General features: G+C 50.0%; 1 protein-coding gene across 5 annotated transcripts in view; it reads left to right on the top strand.

Moving 5' to 3' along the window:
- The window catches only part of PDLIM4 (PDZ and LIM domain 4), a 47,589-nt gene extending 34,401 nt beyond the window's left edge, over positions 1 to 13,188 (top strand). For 4 of the 5 annotated variants that reach the window (XM_064387595.1, XM_064387597.1, XM_064387599.1 and 1 more), the window contains exons 4-7: positions 1,514 to 1,692; positions 5,689 to 5,849; positions 9,524 to 9,644; positions 10,509 to 13,188. In XM_064387595.1, the coding sequence (XP_064243665.1) occupies positions 1,514 to 1,692; positions 5,689 to 5,849; positions 9,524 to 9,644; positions 10,509 to 10,713 (666 nt within the window). In that variant the 3' untranslated portion in view covers positions 10,714 to 13,188. The remainder of the gene's footprint in view (positions 1 to 1,513; positions 1,693 to 5,688; positions 5,850 to 9,523; positions 9,645 to 10,508) is intronic. The other variant, XM_064387596.1, reaches the window with a different exon arrangement.
- Positions 13,189 to 19,220: the final 6,032 nt, after the last annotated feature.

The raw sequence follows: 19,220 nt of genomic DNA on the forward strand, positions 1-19,220 counted from the left end.
AGGGAGCCATGCCAAGAGGGCTCCAGGCAGCTTCTGAGGCAGGGGAGGTTGCTGGGAGCTTGCTGCAGGTTTTCAGCTGATGGTAGGGAAAAAACCTCAAAGACACTATCCTTCAGTTCTTAAGTAAGCTTGGTTTTATCAATGGACATTTTGCCTTAGGAAGAATTCAAGGATTGGACTTTCAAGATCTTTTTCTAGCAGGATCTGTTTTTTACTTCTCTTAGCTATTTGTTTTTACAAGGTGTGTGAGCGCCAGTGAGTTCTCCTGTGTGCCAGGGATAGACACTTGTTTCTAATTAGTATTTATTGGATTACTTTAGTCAAAAATAAGCTTTGTATCAGAGCCCCACAATATACACTTTGTTATTTGTTCACAGGATGGTGTTTTATTTCCCTGCTTGGTTTTTTATCAGCTTCAATCTACTGAAAAGCTGGTGGAAGGCAGCTGTGTTAGGGAGCTGCCCTAGCACAAATTAAACCAGGTTAAACAGATTCCAGCTTCTTACACAGCATCTATGTCTTTCATCAGTCCGGGCATGTTTGTGACTCAGGTGGCTGGAAACAGCAGCCAGCATGTGTCCATGGGCTGTGTCCAGCTTCCTGCTGCTTTTCCCAATTGCTGGAGTTAGCTCCTCTCTCCATGCTGAGTTTTTGCAGGCAAAGGCTGGCTCAGGTGACATTAGCAGTAGGTATTGCTTGGTTTATGGGTGTGGATGGGACTGACTAATAGCACACCCATGTATGTGAAATTCCATGTGTGTGGAATAACACATAGGTAATGTTTGACATTGGTAAAATGGTAAAATAATGTGGAAAATTTGTCGTTTAATGGCGTCTGAGTTCCTGACTTGAGGTCATATGACAAAAAGATTTCCACAGTTTACCTTGGACTTAAAAAGCAAATGGAAATATGAATATCAAGCTAAACCCTTGACTGATGTGTTTCTCACACTGTAAATAACTAATCTTATTTGGGGAGAAAACATCCCCAAATGAACATGATCTGTGTGGACAAAGGTAGCTGCAAGTGAAAATCCCAGGACTGGTCCCTTGGCCCCGGGTGTTGCCCATCCTGCACATGGAGCTGCCTAGCCTGGATTTATCCTGTTTTCCTGATAGAGATGGAAGGGATGGCCCTGAAGTCAGGAGCACAGCAAGTGTGCTCAGAGTGATGGAACGTGGAATAAGAAGTAGACTCACAGCCTTTCTTTTAAAGAAACAGTACATATGCTTTTAGATATAAAATAAATGCAGGAGAAATAAATGCAGAATATTTGGTAGTGGCTCACCATGGAGAAACAGCAAATTCATTTAGTTGGGGACCAAGGGGAGCTGTGTAGATTCAGCACAATTTAACTGCAGGTCAAGCCTGAATTTCCTTTTTCTGCTGAACATCCCTGTTTTCCACAGCACACATAAAATGTTATTACTGCAAACTGCATGTCCCAACACAGCCCCTCCATGTACATCACACTCTATAAATCTCATGTTTTCTCCCTTCTTTCTCTTGCAGGACAGTGGCCCTGCCCAGAGCAGGAGGTCGATGCCCCATGGAGCTGGGGGCAGCCCTGTGGACAGCAAGCAGATGCTGAACATGCAGCATCACCAACCAACCCGGCTCTACACAAACAACAGCTCCGAGGCAGCCCTCCCAGGCCAGCTGGGTGGACTCCACATCACTCCTGCACACAGGTAGGACCAGGGCAGGGCTTGGCTCTGCATCTGCTGCTGCTCCTGCAAACTAAGGTTCAGGGAGTGCACAGAGGCTGTTGTGCTCCTGAGGCTCCTGAGATCATGGAATCTTAGACTCACTTCAGTTGGAAAGACCTTCAAGATCATCCTCTCTAACCATTGACCTAACTGTGCCAAGTCCAGCAAGATGCTGGGCTGGACCCCTGCTCTGTTGGTCAAGTGTAGATGGGAGGAGAAAACAAAATAACCTAACTAAACAAAACAAAGAAAAAATAAAAAGGTCTGGTGACACCAATTCCTAAACAAATGGCCACATCTACATAGGTGGCAACTACAACATTAAATTGAAGCTTGTGATGCTGAAGCAATGCTCAGGTATGCATTTGGTGAAGGTTCTCACTCTCCAGATCTCTGTTAAGATCCTTCTGTTGCCAATGTGAGTAGGTAGATTAGTGCCCCCTAGGTATGGTCCCCCCAGCTGGGATTAATGTCAAGGAAGACAAAAGGAGGAGAGGTTTAAATTGGATATTGGCAAAAATTTCTTCACCAACAAGGTTGTCAAGCCCTGGCATGGGCTGCGTAGGGCAATGGTGGAGTCACCATACTTGGAGGGACTTAACAGACATGTTGATGTTTCTCTTGGGGATATGGTTTGGTGGTGGCCTTGGTAGAGCTGGGGGAATGGTTTGGCTTGATGATCTTAGAGGGCTTTTCTAACCTAAACAATTCCATGGCTCTGTGAGTGTCATAGACAATAATATTTTGTTTTTTTCAAAGTGTATCTGCAAGGCAGGATGGAGGGTGCTGCCCTCCTGGGCATGGGGATCACCTTGCCAACGATCCAGGAGCCAATACTTGCCCTGGAAGCTGGAGATATTGGCTGAAAGGATGAACTCGAGTAACTGGGATGTTTATAAGTGTAAGAGCTGCTCAGTGCAACTGTCCGGGAGGCTGAGAAATAAATAATGCTCCTAGGAAAGAAAAGGCTTTTGTGCAGCCAAGAATGGTTTGGGTGAATAACTCAGACTTTGAGACAAGCCAGGTTGTGGACTGGGATGCTTTCACATGGCTTATGAGGATCTTGATTTATGTTCTTCCAAACTGGCAAAATGTCCTGCAAGAAAGTAATGTCTGTATCACATGCAAAGAGAGTTTCTTTTCAGCTTGGGAACTCTGTGTCTGCATGAATCTGTATTTCAGTGATGCAGCAAGCCAGCTCATTCCCTGTGCTGCTCCGGGAAAGTTATTGAAGTTGGAAAGAGGAGAACTGCACAAAAAATAGAGAACGAAATCTGGTGTTATCTGCAAATGAGCCTAAAGCCAGGACATTCACTGGGGTCTTTGAGTAGAATTGGGGCAGGAATTTTCTTTGAATTGGAGTACATTTTCTTTGATGAGGCTGGGCTGGTGTCATGGTTTGACACTGGCCAAATGCCAGGCACCACTAAAGTCACTTGCTTACCCTCTTTTTGTTTCAGGTGGGTAGAGGAGAGTGAAAAAGAAATAACAAAGGGCTCATGGGTTGGGATGGGACTGGGAGAAAACACTCTAAGGGCAAAACAGGTTAAAATTTAAAGGTATAAAGTAAATGCATTATTAATAGAGTAAGAGTTGGCTAATGAGAAGTAAAATAAGCCTTTAAAACACCTTTTCCCCCCCCCAGCCCCTCCCTCCTTCCCACTGACAGTGCAGGGAGACACGGTGAGGAGGTTTTGGTTAGTTTGTCACTAGAGATCTTCTGTTTGCTCAGGGAGAGGAGTCTGTTCTCTGCTGTGCTGTGAGTCCCTCCCACAGGCAAACAAGTGTTCCCAAAACTGTTGCGGCATGGCTCACTCATCCACAGGGTGCAGTGCTGTAAGGACAGGCTGCTCTGGTTTGGAAGCAAGGCCCTCTCTCTGTCTCTGGAAGCAGGAGCCCTCTCTCCATTCGGGTCTCCCATGGATCACAGCTTTCTCTGGCATCCACCCGCTCTGCCGTGAGCACTTCTCCCATGGGCTGTGAGTGGATCTCTGCATCCCCCATGGACTTCCTGCATTACAGGGGGACAGTTTGTTTCACCACAGTCCTCACCAGGGCCTGCAGAGGAATCTCAGCTCCAATGCCTGGAGCACCTCCTCCCCCTTTTCCACTGCCCTTGGTGCCACCATGTTGTTTTCCCTCACATGTCCTCACTTCTTCCGCTTCTCTGACTAGAAGAAAAACTGCTCCTCACAGATACCACTGTCAACAAGTTCCACTAATTCAAAGATTCCTGCAGGATCCCACAGCACTGAGAGGTCAATTTTGTCTAGGTCCTATGTCAGGGAGTTACTGGTCATGTTTCCACCACAGGCCAGGCGCTGCCGCCATGGAGCCAGCAGTGGTAGCCATGGTGCCAGCACTGTTTAATGCCTCTCTCCCCTGCAGGGCACAGGGAAGGAGAAGCCATTGCCCCCCTGCCCCTGTGCCTGCAGTGCAGCTGGCCAGGCGTGGCTGGGCAGGCAAGGCAAGGCTCACCACAGGCCGTGCCAAGATGGCAGCAGCCGCAGCCGTGTATCGCCACAGGCCGTGCTGGGGATGGACCCCAGCAGCAGTGCCTCACCATCCCTGCAAAATCTGCCCCTGCATCATTTTGATTGTCTTCTTAAATATGCCATCACAGAGGCATTACTAGCCTTTCTAATTGGGCCAGCAGCATATCCAACTTCAGAGCCATCAGAGATTGGTTTTGTCATGGTGGAAACTTTTAGCAGCTTCTCACAGAAGATACCCTTGTGGCCCAAATTAACACAGCTGGCCAAAACCCGCCCTTTCCCATTGAAAATTGATGTAGGAGTGAACTGTAGCAGGGTAGAGAAGCACTTGGAGCACACCTGCGGGGTTTGGACTGGCTGGGAGTCACGGGAATGGCTCTGTACCAGCATGGCTCAGCCCCAGCACCCAGGCTGGCCCTCACCTCCCACAGGGAGCAGAGCTGCTGGGCAGTCACTACCAGAATATGGAGCTCTAGCCATTCTTTGGAAGTGATTTTTGTCTGGAGGTTTTTTCTCTTTTTTTTCTTTCTTTGAAAGTGAATGTTATTTCTTTTGTTTATTTGTTTAAGCAGATGTGAATATACCACTGGTGGAGAAAACGATCCAGATGATAGCTAAAGTATGTGAAGCTGATGTAGTTCAGGGCTCTTGCTATTTTTATTGGTTTTATAATGACCTTGATGACCTGCTCTATAACAAAGAAGAAGAGTCCCTTCCCCTGGAGCTGTGCTGTGTATTGGGGCCTCTGGAGCACAACAGCACTTGGATTCAGCTTTTCTTAGCAGGACATTTAAGCATGTACCTGAAATATATTAGATTCCAGACCATGCTTTTCATGTTTTGATGAATTAGACTGGAATAATTTTATTTTGCTTTAAATTGCTATTTGTTGTCTGTGCATCCCAAATGCTCCTCATACAGACCAGGAGCAGCTCCAGGCTGAAGGCAGGAGGTGGGGGTTACATGGCAGCCCCAGTGTTGTCCTCCCTGGTGAGGTGGTTTTCTCAGTTAAGCTGTGCTCTGTGTTTGTGATGTATCTACAGTAACACAGCTTCACAGGAAGCACTTATGGGTGGTGAGGGATTTTGCTGTCCTGCCTGGCACACACTCTCCAGATGCCCTTGCAAGGGGTGGGTGCATGCCCTGGCCTTACATAGTTAATGAAATGCATTTTTTTCCCCATTTTATCAATAAATTCCATAGGTAGCAAAGCAATTTACAGCATTTGCAAGCAGCTGCCCTCTTTCCTGAAGGCACTGGGCCAGCCCTTGCTGCGTTGCTCAGTTGGAGCCCAACAGGGAACAAGTTTAACCTCCTTGGTTCAGCAACTGTTCCTGTGCCAGACATACCTCCAGGCAGGGAAACACATGAGAACAGAGGTGCTTAATTGAATCTGTGGGAATGTGGAGATTTCAGTACCTCCCTGATGAGCTGACAGTAGCTGCTTCTGTTTGACTTGAGCCTTTCTTTCTTTGCTTTAAAGCAGCATTGACCCCGTGAAGTCTCTCCCACGGAACAGAAATGGGATTGATGTGGAGTCGGATGTCTACAAGATGCTTCAGGATTATGAAAAGCCCATTTCAGAGCCAAAGCAGTCTGGATCCTTCCGGTACTTACAGGGCATGTTGGAGGCCAGTGAGAATGGTAAGGAGGTTGGCACCCAAGCACCCTCCTGTGAGGAGACCACTGGGATGGCAGGTTTCAAATCAGCGTTTCTCATACTCCTGCTTACCAAATGTTGTGGCTGACTTGAGCCCCGTGTGAAAGCTGGGTTTGTAAGCAGCGTGGCAGCTGTTTTCTGGGATGGTTTGTGAAATGTGATGGCCTTAAGCGGTTGTGTAAGATCACTGTTGGAGAGCCTGGTCTGGTGAAGTAAATGGCATTTGCATAAGGACGTGGGATGGTCCTCAGCAAAGCAGGGATAGAGATCAGGAGCTCTTGGCTCACTTCTCAGTTCTGTCACAGCTTCCTGCCCTTGTCATTAACACATTAAATAATAAGATCCCAATCTATACATTTCAGCTTCTTTTTTATTTTATTTGCCTTTCACTATTAAGTCTATTGGGGCTTTTATGTTCAAACTTTTAGGCTTTGCTTTACAGTTTTACAAGGCAAGACCCCTCTTTCTGTTTCCTTCCAAGGGCCCCATAGTGCAATCATGTGAATCCAGGAACATCTCTTTTATGAGAAAATACCAACTGCTGTAAATCTCATTATGGAGCCGTGAGAGGTAGTGAGTTGGGCTGTTGCATTTCATTTCTGTTTGTCTGAAATGTTGAAGTCTGTTCTTTGACTAGAAGGATGTTGGTTCTTGCTTCACAAGAAACACAATTGCAGATAACTTCTGATCATCATGGAATTCCACCAGTATTGGTTTTCTCAGTGGGACTGAGCCATAGTTGCAAAGCATGAGAGAGGATCAACCTCAAAAGCACTGGGTATATTATTATCTTTTATATTAGTATTACAGCCCCTGGATTGGCAGAAAAACTGATGTTAAATACAGGCCCCAGTTGGACCTGCAGGTCCTTCAAGACCTCCAAGAGCAAGGACAAATCTGCTGCTTCCCCAGTCTCCTTGTTAGGAAGAAGTAAATGGGAAGTGACTGTGTTAATCCCAGTTAGTAACGCTGCTGCCTTCCTCCCTTCTCTGTGCCAGGGAAAGGGAACAAAATTCAAGCTTTGCTGGCTTGCTCCTGCCTCCCCCTGCATCCTGCAGCCCTGAGCTGGCAGAAACCCAGAGCTAGGAGGAAGGGAGAAAGAAAAGGCTGGGGAACAAAGAGGTGCCAGGATGGGACTGTGCAGCCAGTCCTGGATGTGTGCTCCTCAGCATTCTCTTGGCTCTAGCCCATCACCAGTGCAACACTGTGTGTTTGACTGGAGCTTTTGGGTACCAGCCAGTATGGGACAGGCTGGGGCAGTCACTGTCACCTGGGCTCTACCATTCTCCCTCTCAGTAGTGTGGAGGGGATGTGTAGCTGCCTGCAGGCACAGCCTCACTTATGCCTTGGGCATTCCAACGCTGTTTATTTCACAAGGGATGAGAAATTAGGTGAAAAGCATCTCTGCTTGGCATGAAGCTCTGTGATGTTCCAGCACATTTTCAATCCTAAGTGTTCCTGCTGGGTTTGTTTTACAGCTGCCACCCCGTTCCTTTTTCCTTAAGCCTAAAATTACACATTTTGACCTGAGCCTGCTCTGCATTCTCCTTTTAAAGTCAAGCTCTCCTCTCCCAAGGAGCTGAGTGTCTTGGAAAACGACCTGTTTTATATGGAATGTGTTCCTACTGGAAGCATTAGCCCTATTGCACACCCTTAGGGAGCAATGCTTTGTGCTGAGGTGGAGGCTGGAGGAATGGCAGTGCCCACCCTCATATGCACCCATAACCCAGAAAGGACAAAAACTCCAGCCATAACAGGGATGGCATGGTTGAGGCTGTGGAGTTAAAGCATTTTGCTGCCTTGCTGAAGATCATAAATCACCATGAGACTGAGCTGGTAAATATAAGGAAGTGATACACAGTTCAAGAAGATGGGAAGCAGCCTTCTCTGCAGGGTTCATTTTGCTGTAAAAGCCCGTGGGTTTTTTTTTCCCCTTCTTTCCTTTTTTTAAGCAGCTTATCCAAGCACTCTGTATGAGAGGCAGTGACAGCTTAACTGTTAAATGTTGGCAGATGAGGCTGTCTAGTCCAAGCACGCTGTGTCTCATGCTGGGGGAAGCCAACAGCTTGAGCAGTTGCTTCAGTTTATTCCCAGCAAGGCAGCGGAAGGATTCAACAAGGGGCTTGGCTGGAGCCAGCCAAGTGCTGGGGGAACTCCTGGGGTGGAGTAGCCCTGCTCTGCTCTTGGGCAGGCATTCTTGCATGTATGAAAGCTCTTGGTATTGCCAAACACTGTGTTGTATTTTGGGGAAGTGGGGTCTGGTGGGAAGTTGGTCCTTCTGGTTTACTCACTTGGCTGGAACTGCTGGCTGCATTGCCCTCTGTGTCAGAGCCATGGCTGGAGAGGGGAGCAGTGGTGTGAAGGTGCCTGTGCACCCCAGGGGATGAGTCAGGTGTGCACCCTCCTTCCCATCTGGGCCCAGGACAATAAGCACTCCTGAGACACACTAGACAGGGGAGCAGGGGTCTCTTTTCTGAGTTAACGCCCTTCAAAATGTATCTGTGGTGTGACCCTGCCCAGGGTCTGTGAACAGCCAGCAGTGATGTATCAGGCTCCAGGTACTAAAAGTTCCCTTTAGGAAAGACAGAGATGATCCTGGAGCCGTGGGAGGCTCTTACACTGGATTTTGCTCTGAAGCTGCCAAAACTGGCACTGAGTATGTGCAGATACTTAAATCAGAAGTGCTTGTGGCCTACTGAGACCTTCTGGGCATCAGGGCTTGAAGCACATGTTTACAATGGAAACACCTTGGAAGCTCAGGGAGTGTGGCAAATGAGAACTCAGGAGAATGACTTGTTCATCCAAGAGCTACTCTGCTGCTTTTCCAAACTGAGCCAACTTCCTTCTTCATGAGCTTTTAGTTTCTACGACCCTAGGCAATCACAGAGGAACCAGAGATCAATAAATGCCAAGCAGACCAGCCATTTGTCAGCTGTGGTAAACCATGCAGTCAATATTGGAAGTTTTTAAGTATCCCAGGAGTTGGCAACAAGCATGTTGGTGTTGTCCAGAATCGGAGGGCAGATGGTAGATGGTCTGTGGGGAGTGGGAGCAGCAACAGTGAAAATTCTGCTGTGATATTTTTCATATGCACAAAATCTTCATTGCTTCCTTTGCCGTTGTTGGACCTTCATGAAAGGAGGCCTAGTGCATCAGAAGACCTCACCTTCTATCACAGTATGTTGGTTAGATTATTTGAGCTTGAATGTGTGCTCTAGGAAGAAAAGTGGATGTGATTCTATTATTGTTTGGCTCAATTTGCCTCAGTCTTTGAAATTCTTTCATCTGTATCTCCTCGGCACATGGTGGGTCTACCAAGCGTACCTGAAAGGTTGCTGTGATGGAACCTTTTTTTTTTTGGTGGGGAAGGGTGGCTTTTCTGAGCTCTTCACTTTATGATTTTTAACTAAGTACTATTACAGCCAAATTAACCTCTCATCTCTACATCACAGCTGCTTTGCATTTTGACAAGGTCCATGTCTGTTGAGCTGGTGCTGTCCTGGAACTTCCAAGGGAGTTGCAGGTCCTGTTATGACAGGCAGGCTCATCTGACTCCATAAGGGAAAAGGAGAAAAAAAAAGGAAGAAGACAGAAGAGGGGGGGAAAAACAGCCCTGAGAGGCTGAGTTTTTAATCTGTGTCTTTATAATTCTTGGCAGGTGAAAAACTCGACAAACTGAGCAACCCCAGGAACATCAAGTCCCCGGTGCCAAAGCTTGGTGGGCCCATGTCTGGGCTGCAGATGCTTCCCGAGTGCACCCGCTGCAGGAATGGCATCGTGTGAGTGTCATGCCTCACCAAAGCCCCCGGTGCACTGGGGACAGTGACACTGGGGCACGGCTGGCATGGGTCCTGCCAGGCACGTGGGTTAGAATTTACAGCAGAGTACCTTGAATCCCCTTCTGTTTTTTTCTAAACATACCTAAACCTGAGCAATACAGTTTGGATTGCCCCTTTTAAGGGAATCTCGCAGGGGATGATTTATGGGATGGTTTGTGCCCTGCTTATCATAGTAGCTGCCCAGGGACTATGAATAGCACCATGGCACCAAGCACTCCTTCACTGCCTTACAAGGGTTGGTGGGAGAAACACCTTGAGTGTTGAGAAGAAGACAGCTGTTTTGTTTGTTTGTTGAAGAGTTACTCTCTGACAGATGGATGTTTATTTCAGAAAGTATAGGTGTTTTTCTGCTTTGTTTGTTGTAATTTATGACCTGTTGTAATTTATGTTCTGCTGTAATTTACATCCTGCTCAAGCCAAATTTGCTGGCTGAGTGTGAGCTGTGCTAATGCCTGAAACCATATTCTTACTGGTGCTGTGAGTGAGGGTCTCTGCTCCACAAGTCACAGTGCCTGCAGGTGCTCAGCCCCAGTCCTTGCAGGATGCTGGCTCCTGATTTTCAGACCCAGGCTGAGTGTAGATATTTAAGGCTCTGTTTTGCATCACGCTGTGGAGCAGTGCTGCTGGGTGTGGAGCATCCCTCCCTGCAGAAGCACAGTGAAGCCACACCTGGAGTGAGGTGGCAGCTTTGGGTGGGCTGAGAACCCCTGATAACATGTCCCTGCACGCTGCTTTCCTCCACTTACTGTTTCACTTGAGGCAGCAGGAAAAGCCGTTCATGCTCCTTGTTTCTCCACCTCCCAGGGGCACCATCGTCAAGGCTCGGGACAAGCTCTACCACCCCGAGTGCTTCATGTGTGACGACTGTGGCCTCAACCTGAAGCAGAGAGGCTATTTCTTCATCGAGGAGCAGCTGTACTGCGAGACGCACGCCAAGGAGAGGGTTAAGCCCCCCGAAGGATATGACGTGGTGGCTGTTTATCCAAACGCTAAAGTTGAACTCGTCTGAGGCTGGGCTGTGCTCTGCAGAGCTGGGGTGGCCCACCCACGTGCTCCTGCCAGCTGCAAGCACTGGGGCTGTAATCAACCCCCATTACCAAAGCCCAAGTTAAAATGCCTTTTCCTAGATAAAACAGTTTACACTTGGGATCTCCGGGGAATGGTGTTGAAAGCATTCAAACAGGTTTTGCCCTTCTTTTTGACACTCTGCTTCTTGCTGTGTTGGGTTATTAGTCTGTGCTGTAATCTTATCCAAGATCTGTGTAAATATTGATTAATTCTCTACTCTCTTTCATATAAAACCTGTATTTCTTTTTTTTTTCTTTTTTGTTTTGTGCCCTCCTTCTACTGAAGATGTTTTAGAAGATGTTTTAAAAGCTCAAAGAAAATAAGGCACTTTAACAAAAGAAGCTGTCTCTTATGTCCTGACCCTAATCTCCTGTCCTGTGGCTGCCCCAGTGATTAAAAACCAACCCCTGAGAGTCAGGACAATACCAGGGGGTGCCTCCCTTTAGCTGCATCCCAGCAGATGTGCCAAGGAAGGGTGGTCTCTTAAAACAGTAATTACAGTGAAACTCTCTGGACCAGGGCAGTGCAGTTTGAGGCTGACAAGAACTGATTCAAGTTCTGAAGAGATCTCCACACTGAGTGTGTGATGAGGCCTTTTTCTTCCTCCTTCTACTTCTCATTGAATTATTCTGTCATCTAATGACTCAAGCACACCTTGAAAGGGCACTGCAGCAGTCTGGAGCACCCTTTGATTATCCCCACCTCCTACAGTTCTGCCCACAGCTGCCTTTGCTTTGGCCATTGTGACTATTCCCCAATTTTTGCTATACTTTTTCAGTCCTTTATTTCTGTATCCTCAGATTGCTGCTATGTGGGTCTGCCTCCCAGCAGAAAGGGGGTGAAAAAATCCCTCCAGGCACTTAGGGAATAGCCAGAGCTTGGGTGATCCCCAGGTCCCAGGGCAGCAGGATTGTGTTTATACCCATCTCCCAGGGCTGTGCTTTCAGCCAGGACCATCATCCACTTTATTTGACAGGGAAAAGATTTTGTGGCTCTTGAAATGTTTCTTTGTTAGAGAAATGTGGTTTTTTTCATGTTAGTACTTAGAGGGAGGAGAGAGAGAGTTGACTTGCTCAACTCGCTCATCTTTAGTCTTCTTCCTTCTCAATTTGAGAGAAGAAGGATGTGGGAGAGAAAAAGAAATGCTTGTGCTTGCTTTCCTGCCATGGAAAAAGAAAATAAGAAATGGGATGATGGGCAAAGGATCTCTTTCCCTCCTGGCTCTCCAAACAAGGGAAAATGGGGGATTGGAGGAGGGTTGGGAGCATGATGCTAGTTGGGGCTGAGCAGGTAATTTCTTCCTACAGGTTCTGCACCCCAGAAAGGGCTTTAGGGTGTTACTGGTCTCCATCTAGACCTCTTTATGAAGTGCCTTACAGGGAAACAGCAGCTCCTGCCCCACGCCCTGCAGCCTCCCAGCAGCCCTGGGCTCCCTCCAGCTGGGTACCACAGAGATGCTGGCTGTGTGCATTCCTGCTAGCAGGGGGACATCCACCTCCCCCTCCTTCTGCCACTGGGAATTTTTACTTATTGAAGTACAAAAAATGTGGAAATTTTTATCACAGTGCTGAACCATGTTTTTCTTGCATTTGCATGGCCTTGCTTGGTCAGTTGGACCCTCTGAAGGGGGGAATGTTTGGGACAAGTGTAAAGGAGGAGACATGGCAATCAGGTGGGAACCATTACTGCCCTGGTTTGCAGGGCTCTGCTTGGAGCTCCTTAGGGTCCCTTTGTCAGAAACATTTATTCTGAATTCCTCTGCTATCCTTATACATTGCTGGTTTGAGCTCTGGTGCCCATAGCTTGAGAGTTCAGGCTTCACCAAAATCCAGGACTGAACACAGCCCAGCTGCATGATGGAAGACTCACAGCATGAATGTCACAGGATGCCCTTCCCTGTTTTCCAGGCAGACAGTCGGAGCTGCCAGTGGTGCTGTTTGCCACTCCCTGGGGCTCTTGTCCCCGTTTGTCTCTACCTGCATGGGGCCATGTCCTGCAGGATGCCAGGAATCTGCAGCCCTGATACAGGGAGCACCAAGAGGTTCTTAAGTTGGTTCATTGCCCTCATTTTAAACACCCAGCTGAGCAGGCTGCTGCCAGGGCACCCTTGGTGGTCTTGCTTGGCTGCCACACGAGTGGGAGTGCTGGGCATGGAGCTGTTCTTCTAATGATCCCAAGTTCCCTCCAATCAATATTTCCACATGGCATCTCATGATACCCTTTCTTAGGAGTAACCAATTCACCTGGTCCCCCTGCAGAGCTTGGAGCTGCCTCACACAGGCCCATCCCAGGGCACATGGTTTCCTGGCTTCTTCTCTGTCACCAGATAATGCTGTTAAACTCTGTAAAATGTGGGGAGGGTACTGTTTGTATGAAACAAAAAATAAAATTGTATTATGGGTTTTGTCTCACATCACTTGGCCTTTGCCTGGTCCATATGTGGGGGTCCCCTGGCATCCAGGTGAGAAGGACGTTGGATAAACTTCAGAAAGCATCTTGGAGATACAAATTGCATCTCCATGCCAATTGCAAATGGGAATTGCTTTCTGCCTTTCATTGACAGCTTGTTTGAGGTTTAGCCTGTTTTGGGGGAATTTCTGTGGAGTTCTTTTAGCTTGTGACCTGCCTGGGATCCTGCATCCTGTCAGGTGTGGAGGTGGGAAAGGCCACGGTGTCTCTGCCTGTTGTGTGATCCCCCACTGGTGCCTGGCTCCTCTCCACCAGTGTGACCCAGCTCACCCTGTGGTGGTCCAGAGCTGTGCTGCACCTGCCCCTGCACAGGGCTGAAGAATCAGCGGTTTTGGTGACATTTAATCAGCCACAGTGACACTCCAAGGGAACCTCCTCCCACCTGATGTCCCAGGCTGTCATCAGACTGGGATCCACAGTTCTGCAGTGCTGGGGCTGTCACTGCTGGAGTGAGCTGGGCTTCTTCCCAAGGAGAGGTTTCTGCTGACCCTTGGAGTGCAGAAGCCCAGGGGGCAGTGGGAGTGTGGGGCACCGGGAGGTGAGGGCAGGCTGGGGTCAGCAGCTGTGTCAGGGGGATGTTTGCTTCTGTAGCTCAGTCTCTGTGGGTCTGGCTTTAATTGTTGATTGGGATTTAAATCACTGGTGTATGGGAAAGTCAGAAGGGGTGTGAGGTAAGTGCCTCCAATATTTCACCTAAAAGGTTTGATTTGGCAAGTTCATGTATGGAAATCTGTATGTGCCTAAAACATTTAAAAGACAAAACCTCTGCAGATCTGCATGTGGCAGAAAAGATTTCCATAGGGGAAAGAAAAAATTTCCAGTGTGGGTCTGTGTGACTCTATGTCTAATTTGTACACATATTCAGATAATTAATATGGTTATGACTCTGCAATTAGTGGTTTTTCTATTCACACATGTGTTGATATGTTTCTGTGGTTCAGCCACCACCAGCCCCTCTGCTCTGGGCATTGATGCTGGGGGGCTTCAGCCCCTTGGGGTGATCCCCACTGTGAGACTGAGGGGTACAGAGAGCCTGGGCAGCTCTGGTGCCCCCCAGACCCTCTGCTGCCCACACAGCTACTCTGACCAGCCCAACACTGGGAGCCTCCTCTCTTCTGCAGGAAAAAAGAGGCACAAGCTCCACCCCGATGAAACACAGCATTTATTAACTAAATGAGGTGGGACCATGGCCAGACTGATTCAAGTTTTAATTGTTTAACTTTTTCCATGTATCATTAAAGTTTCTTACTTAGCCAGGCATTATTTCCACCACCACACCCCTGTTCTGCTGCAGCTTTTGTTTGGAGTTGTTTAACTTTGCTTTTGTTACTACTGGTCTGCCCCAGGGACTGAAAAATCTCAGCTTGTCTATTCTGAGGATAAATGTCCTGTGCCATAGGAGGGGGATTGAGAGAAAGAGGCTCTTTGGAAAAGTTCCCTCTCTTCCCTTTCTCATGTATGAAAGAAGCTATTTTCATTACTTTAGGGATGAAAAAAATCTTCCCTACACGTATAGTAAAACCCAGAAAACTGCTCCTGATTCTAGAGAAACTTACCTGCAAGTTGTCTCTGTTTCTCCCCAGCAAACACTTTCAGAGCTCTTCCAGCCAGGACCAGCTTCTCTGCCAGGACAGTTAAGTATTCTGAATTTTTAGGTAGTCCTAAAGCAGCTGCATGTGCAGGGAGCCCAGTGGGGAGGGCCTGGGCTGGGGCCAGTTCTGCTTTCAGGGCACAGGGTCACACTTCACTCTGCAAAGATACTGCTCAAGCCTGGTGCAGGCTTTTTGCTTTATTAGTGAGAATAACTGTTTTCTGAAGAAACACCTTAGTCCTTCACTCCCAAACCCGAAGGGTTGCAGGAGGCCAGTGATGAGTGTGTCCTTCCAAACTGATGGACTCTGAGGAGATGCAAGCTGGCACTGTGGGGCCATGGGCTGGGAGGGCTTGGGCTCACCAGTGGGACATGGACAGCACCACTGGAAAACCCAGCTGGAGGGGCTCTCCAGAGGCCACTCACACCTTGCCCCTGTCCCCAGTGTCACCAGCCACTATGACCCTCCCAAGAGGTGTTGGCATGGAGAATCCCAGCTCCCCAGGCAGCATGTCCCAGGGGTTTCCCAGCATCTGGGGGAGTGCAGGGGATGTGCAGGGAGGGCATTGGAGCATGAAGTGCAGAGGAATGTATGGGATCTGTAGGGGAGATGGGGGTAAATGGGTGTGCCTGGGCTGCAGGGGCTGTAAAGGGTGTGGGGAGGGAATGGGGGCAGAGGAGCTGTCTGTGCAGGGCCGTGGGGCAAGGCAGAGCTCATCCGGGCGCTGTGCTGTCTCCTGCTCCATCTAGCGATGAAAACTGAAATATCCAGCGGCTTCGAGCAGGGTGGGACAGGAGCCAGCTCTGTGAGAGTCCCGGCATGGCGGGGATGTTCCCGAGCGAGAACATCCAAATCCACCCAGAGGGCAGCGCCTGGGGAAACTTCAGGCAATGATCCCTCCGGGAGAGGTCGTTCTACACCGTAGTGATGGGCTGGAGCATCTCGTCTCTGCTCTGGCAAGACCTCTGGCGGTTCCTTGCTCTGATGCAGCCCCGACCCAGGTCACTGAGCTCTGACCCGAAGGCTGGGGCCAGGGAAGCAGAACGTGCTCCTGCTGCACAGGAAGCGTGTGCTGGTCCCCACCAGGGCCAAAGCAACGTCCCTTCCCCGGCTGGAGTGACATTGCACCAAGCAAAATGACTGAAGTGCTTCCTGAGTGGTGGATAGCCTTGGGAAAGCTGACTGCTCTGGAGCAGGTGGGCTCTGGGAGGGTTTGTCCCAAATCCTCACACAGGTGCTAAAGACAGGCATCCTCACTCCATCTCTTTTACAGGATTCCTACCACAAATAAGATGAAAAATCATTCACACCAAATGCTTGTCTGCTGGGCTCTGCTTAGGAGGAGAGAAGTTCATTCACCAGTACCAGGAACTGGGAAGTGATGGACATAATGCCCCTGAGAGCTCCAAGTCCCACAAGCTGGATTCAGCTGAGCCACAGGCAGCTCCTGGCACTGCTGGGGTACCTGCACTGTATTGGAGAGAGCAGAAAGGCTGAGGTGAGACAAGAGCCTTTTTAAAGATGACTTTTTCCCAAGTGCTCTTGGTCCAGTGGGATGTGACCCTGATGGATGTGATCACCAGCCCCAGGGTTGGCCAGAGCAGGGCTGTGCCACACTCCAGCAGGGTGGCACGGGAGCTCCAGCACGTGGCACAGAGCCCCTCGGAGCACACACTGCAGGCTCACACACAAAATAGGTCTTGCTTTGCCCTGTTGATAAGTAAGTTTCCATGTGATCCAAGGGCTACACAATCCACAGAACTCTAAATTATCATGTGCTTTCTTAATTCCCAGCTCTCGAGATGGCTGCTGGGAGGGTGGCACAGCTGTCCCACCACAGCAGAGGATCCCTTCAAAGGGGCTTTGCCCTAGCAGAAAGAGCAGAGCTGCTGTGGGCAGCACCACCCCAGTCTGGAGCAGAGCAGGAGCTCTGATGCCAGCAGTGGCACAGTGGCACACTGGATGAGGGTGATGTGACTGCACAAGCAGGAGCTGGGCTCCTCCACAGCTCAGGGCAGCTTGTGGCATCCAGCAGCCATCAGAGCAGCTTCCTCCTTCCACCAGAACCCAGTGCCTGCCCTAGAGGTGGTGTCTCAGCCATTCAAAGATGTGTTCCATCTCCCCTATAATGAAGTACTCCTCCTTTGCTCTGCCAGCTCCTTGGCATCTGACTTCAGTTTAAATGAGCTCCCTGAGCTCATTTCCCACACACTGCTCTTCATGTAATAGCTGAAAGTGTGTTTTATAAGGCTGTGGTAAAATCATAGAATTGTTTTGGTGAAAAAAGCCCCCACCACTAAACCATGTCCCCAAGTGCCATGTCTTCATGCATGTTAAATCCCTCCAGGGATGGTGACTTCACCACTGCCTGTGCCAGTGTCACAAACAAATTTTCTCTAATTCCAACCTAAACCTCCCCTGGTACAACTTTTAGGCCATCCAGCATCAGGGATCACAAGTGGGTTTTGCAAGCTGGTGAGCACCCAGCAAAAACTCTGGGCTATGGTGATTGCAGCAAGAGCTTGTGGCACTGTGGCAGAGCTGGCTAGAACACAAGGGATTTCTATAACTGCTAATTGATGCAGGTTCACAGTATAAGAGAAAACCCCGTGGTGTTTTCATGTCAGACACATGAAATTTTAATACGTTAAGCATGCATCTGCAAACCAGATAAACCTAAGCACATCATCTGCCACTTACTGAGTCTGTGTCTAGCACTTCTGATATGCTAAATTTGCAGCCTCACAACAGTTATTTCTGAGCTCTCTGAATCAGTCCTCTGTAAGAAATTACTGTTGACTGAATAATTACTAAGATTGCATTAACATTAATGCTTAAGACAATACATTCCACATCCCTAATTTCCTCATGGGAGCAGGCATGCATTTGCATTTTACTGTGGTTCTTGCACAGCCTCAGGGCAGGGCAGGTGGAGGGCTGCTGCTGCTGCTGCTGCTGCTGCTGCTGCTGCTGCTGCTGCTGCTGCTGCTGCTGCCTGGGAACCCCTGATCTGTCCAAACTGGCCCCCACCCTGCTCTTATCACTGGGGACAGCTTAGACTGCTCAGCAGCCCAGGCCGGCACGGGGATGCCCTCTCCAAACAGGAGATATCTGATCTTCCCATGGCATGAGTGCTTCGCCCACATCCAAAGCAGCAGCAGATCGCTGCCCGGCCAGATAAATGTTGCCACATGCTTCTCCTCCCCGGGCACGGCCGGGCCATCGCTTCCACCCCGTGCTTCCTCCCCACACTCCCCCGTGGTCCTGTGTGAGCTCTGCTGGAGCAAGGGTGCCCAGCCTGCCCTCGCACACCCCGGCACGGGCATCCTCCTCTGGGCACAGCCCGACACGGGCACCGGGAGCAGGGTCCGGGCAGGGCAAGCACCGGGCTTGTTTTAGACACCAAGGCGTTTCTGAGCGCTCCCTGAGTTATTTCAGAAGACGACAGCGTTGTTCGGATTTCTGAAATGGCTTTGACAGCCATCCACGTATCGGACTGTGGGCAAAGCCAGTCACGTGTGGAGCAGGAATAGTAAATGGATTGGAGATGGGAATATAAAAAGCTCCTCTCTGGAGGCCAGAGCTGCTACAGGCTCCTTGAGCAGACACTGCTGACCTTGTCTGTTGCCGAGAGCAAACACTGCTGGGAAAAAGCACTGGGCTGCATTAGGGACAAGATTTCAGGGCAGTGAGAACGTTCGATTCCTAAAGCACTGTCTGCTCCTTGTTTTCCTCTGTGCCAGTGTGTAGGAGGGCTCCCATTATTGACGTCGCTACCTTTCGTGGGATGAGCCGGGGACAGAGACCCCGCCGGGCCGGAGCTCCCAGCTGCTGGCTCCTGTTCCAGCTCCCTGTCCATTAACTCGCGGTGCCCGGCAGTGCTCCGCTCCCGCGGGGGCTCCGATGCTGTGCCCCCATCCTGCAGCAGCGATACAGGGCACAGCCTGCTCTGGGTCCCCAAGGGAGGGATTCAGGGCTCGGGGAAGGCGGGGGGCGGCGGAGCCATCGCCGCGCTCCCACCAGGCGCTGATCTCGCAGGGGCAGCTGCTGCCGAGACAGCCGCCCGGGGCCGGGGCCGGGGCCGGGGCCGGGGCCGGGGCCGGGGCCGGGGCCGGGGCCGGGGCCGGGGCCGGGGCCGGGGCCGGGGCCACCCTGTCCGCTCGGGCTGCGGCTGCCCAGGCAAATAAATGGAAAAAACCCGGACACGCCTCCCAGGGAAAGCGGCGGAGCCGGCGGCGGAGCAGAAGCGGTGCCCGGGGGAGGCTCCGGGGATGCCGCGGGAGGCGGGGCGGGCAGGGCCCGGGGCTGGCCGAGCGCCCCCGGGCCGGGACGCGCCGTCCCGCGGGGCCGGGCTGGGCCGGGCCGGGCTGGGCCGGGCCGGGCCGGG

Source organism: Passer domesticus, chromosome 13 (assembly GCF_036417665.1).
Source record: "Passer domesticus isolate bPasDom1 chromosome 13, bPasDom1.hap1, whole genome shotgun sequence".
Lineage (NCBI taxonomy): Eukaryota > Metazoa > Chordata > Aves > Passeriformes > Passeridae > Passer > Passer domesticus.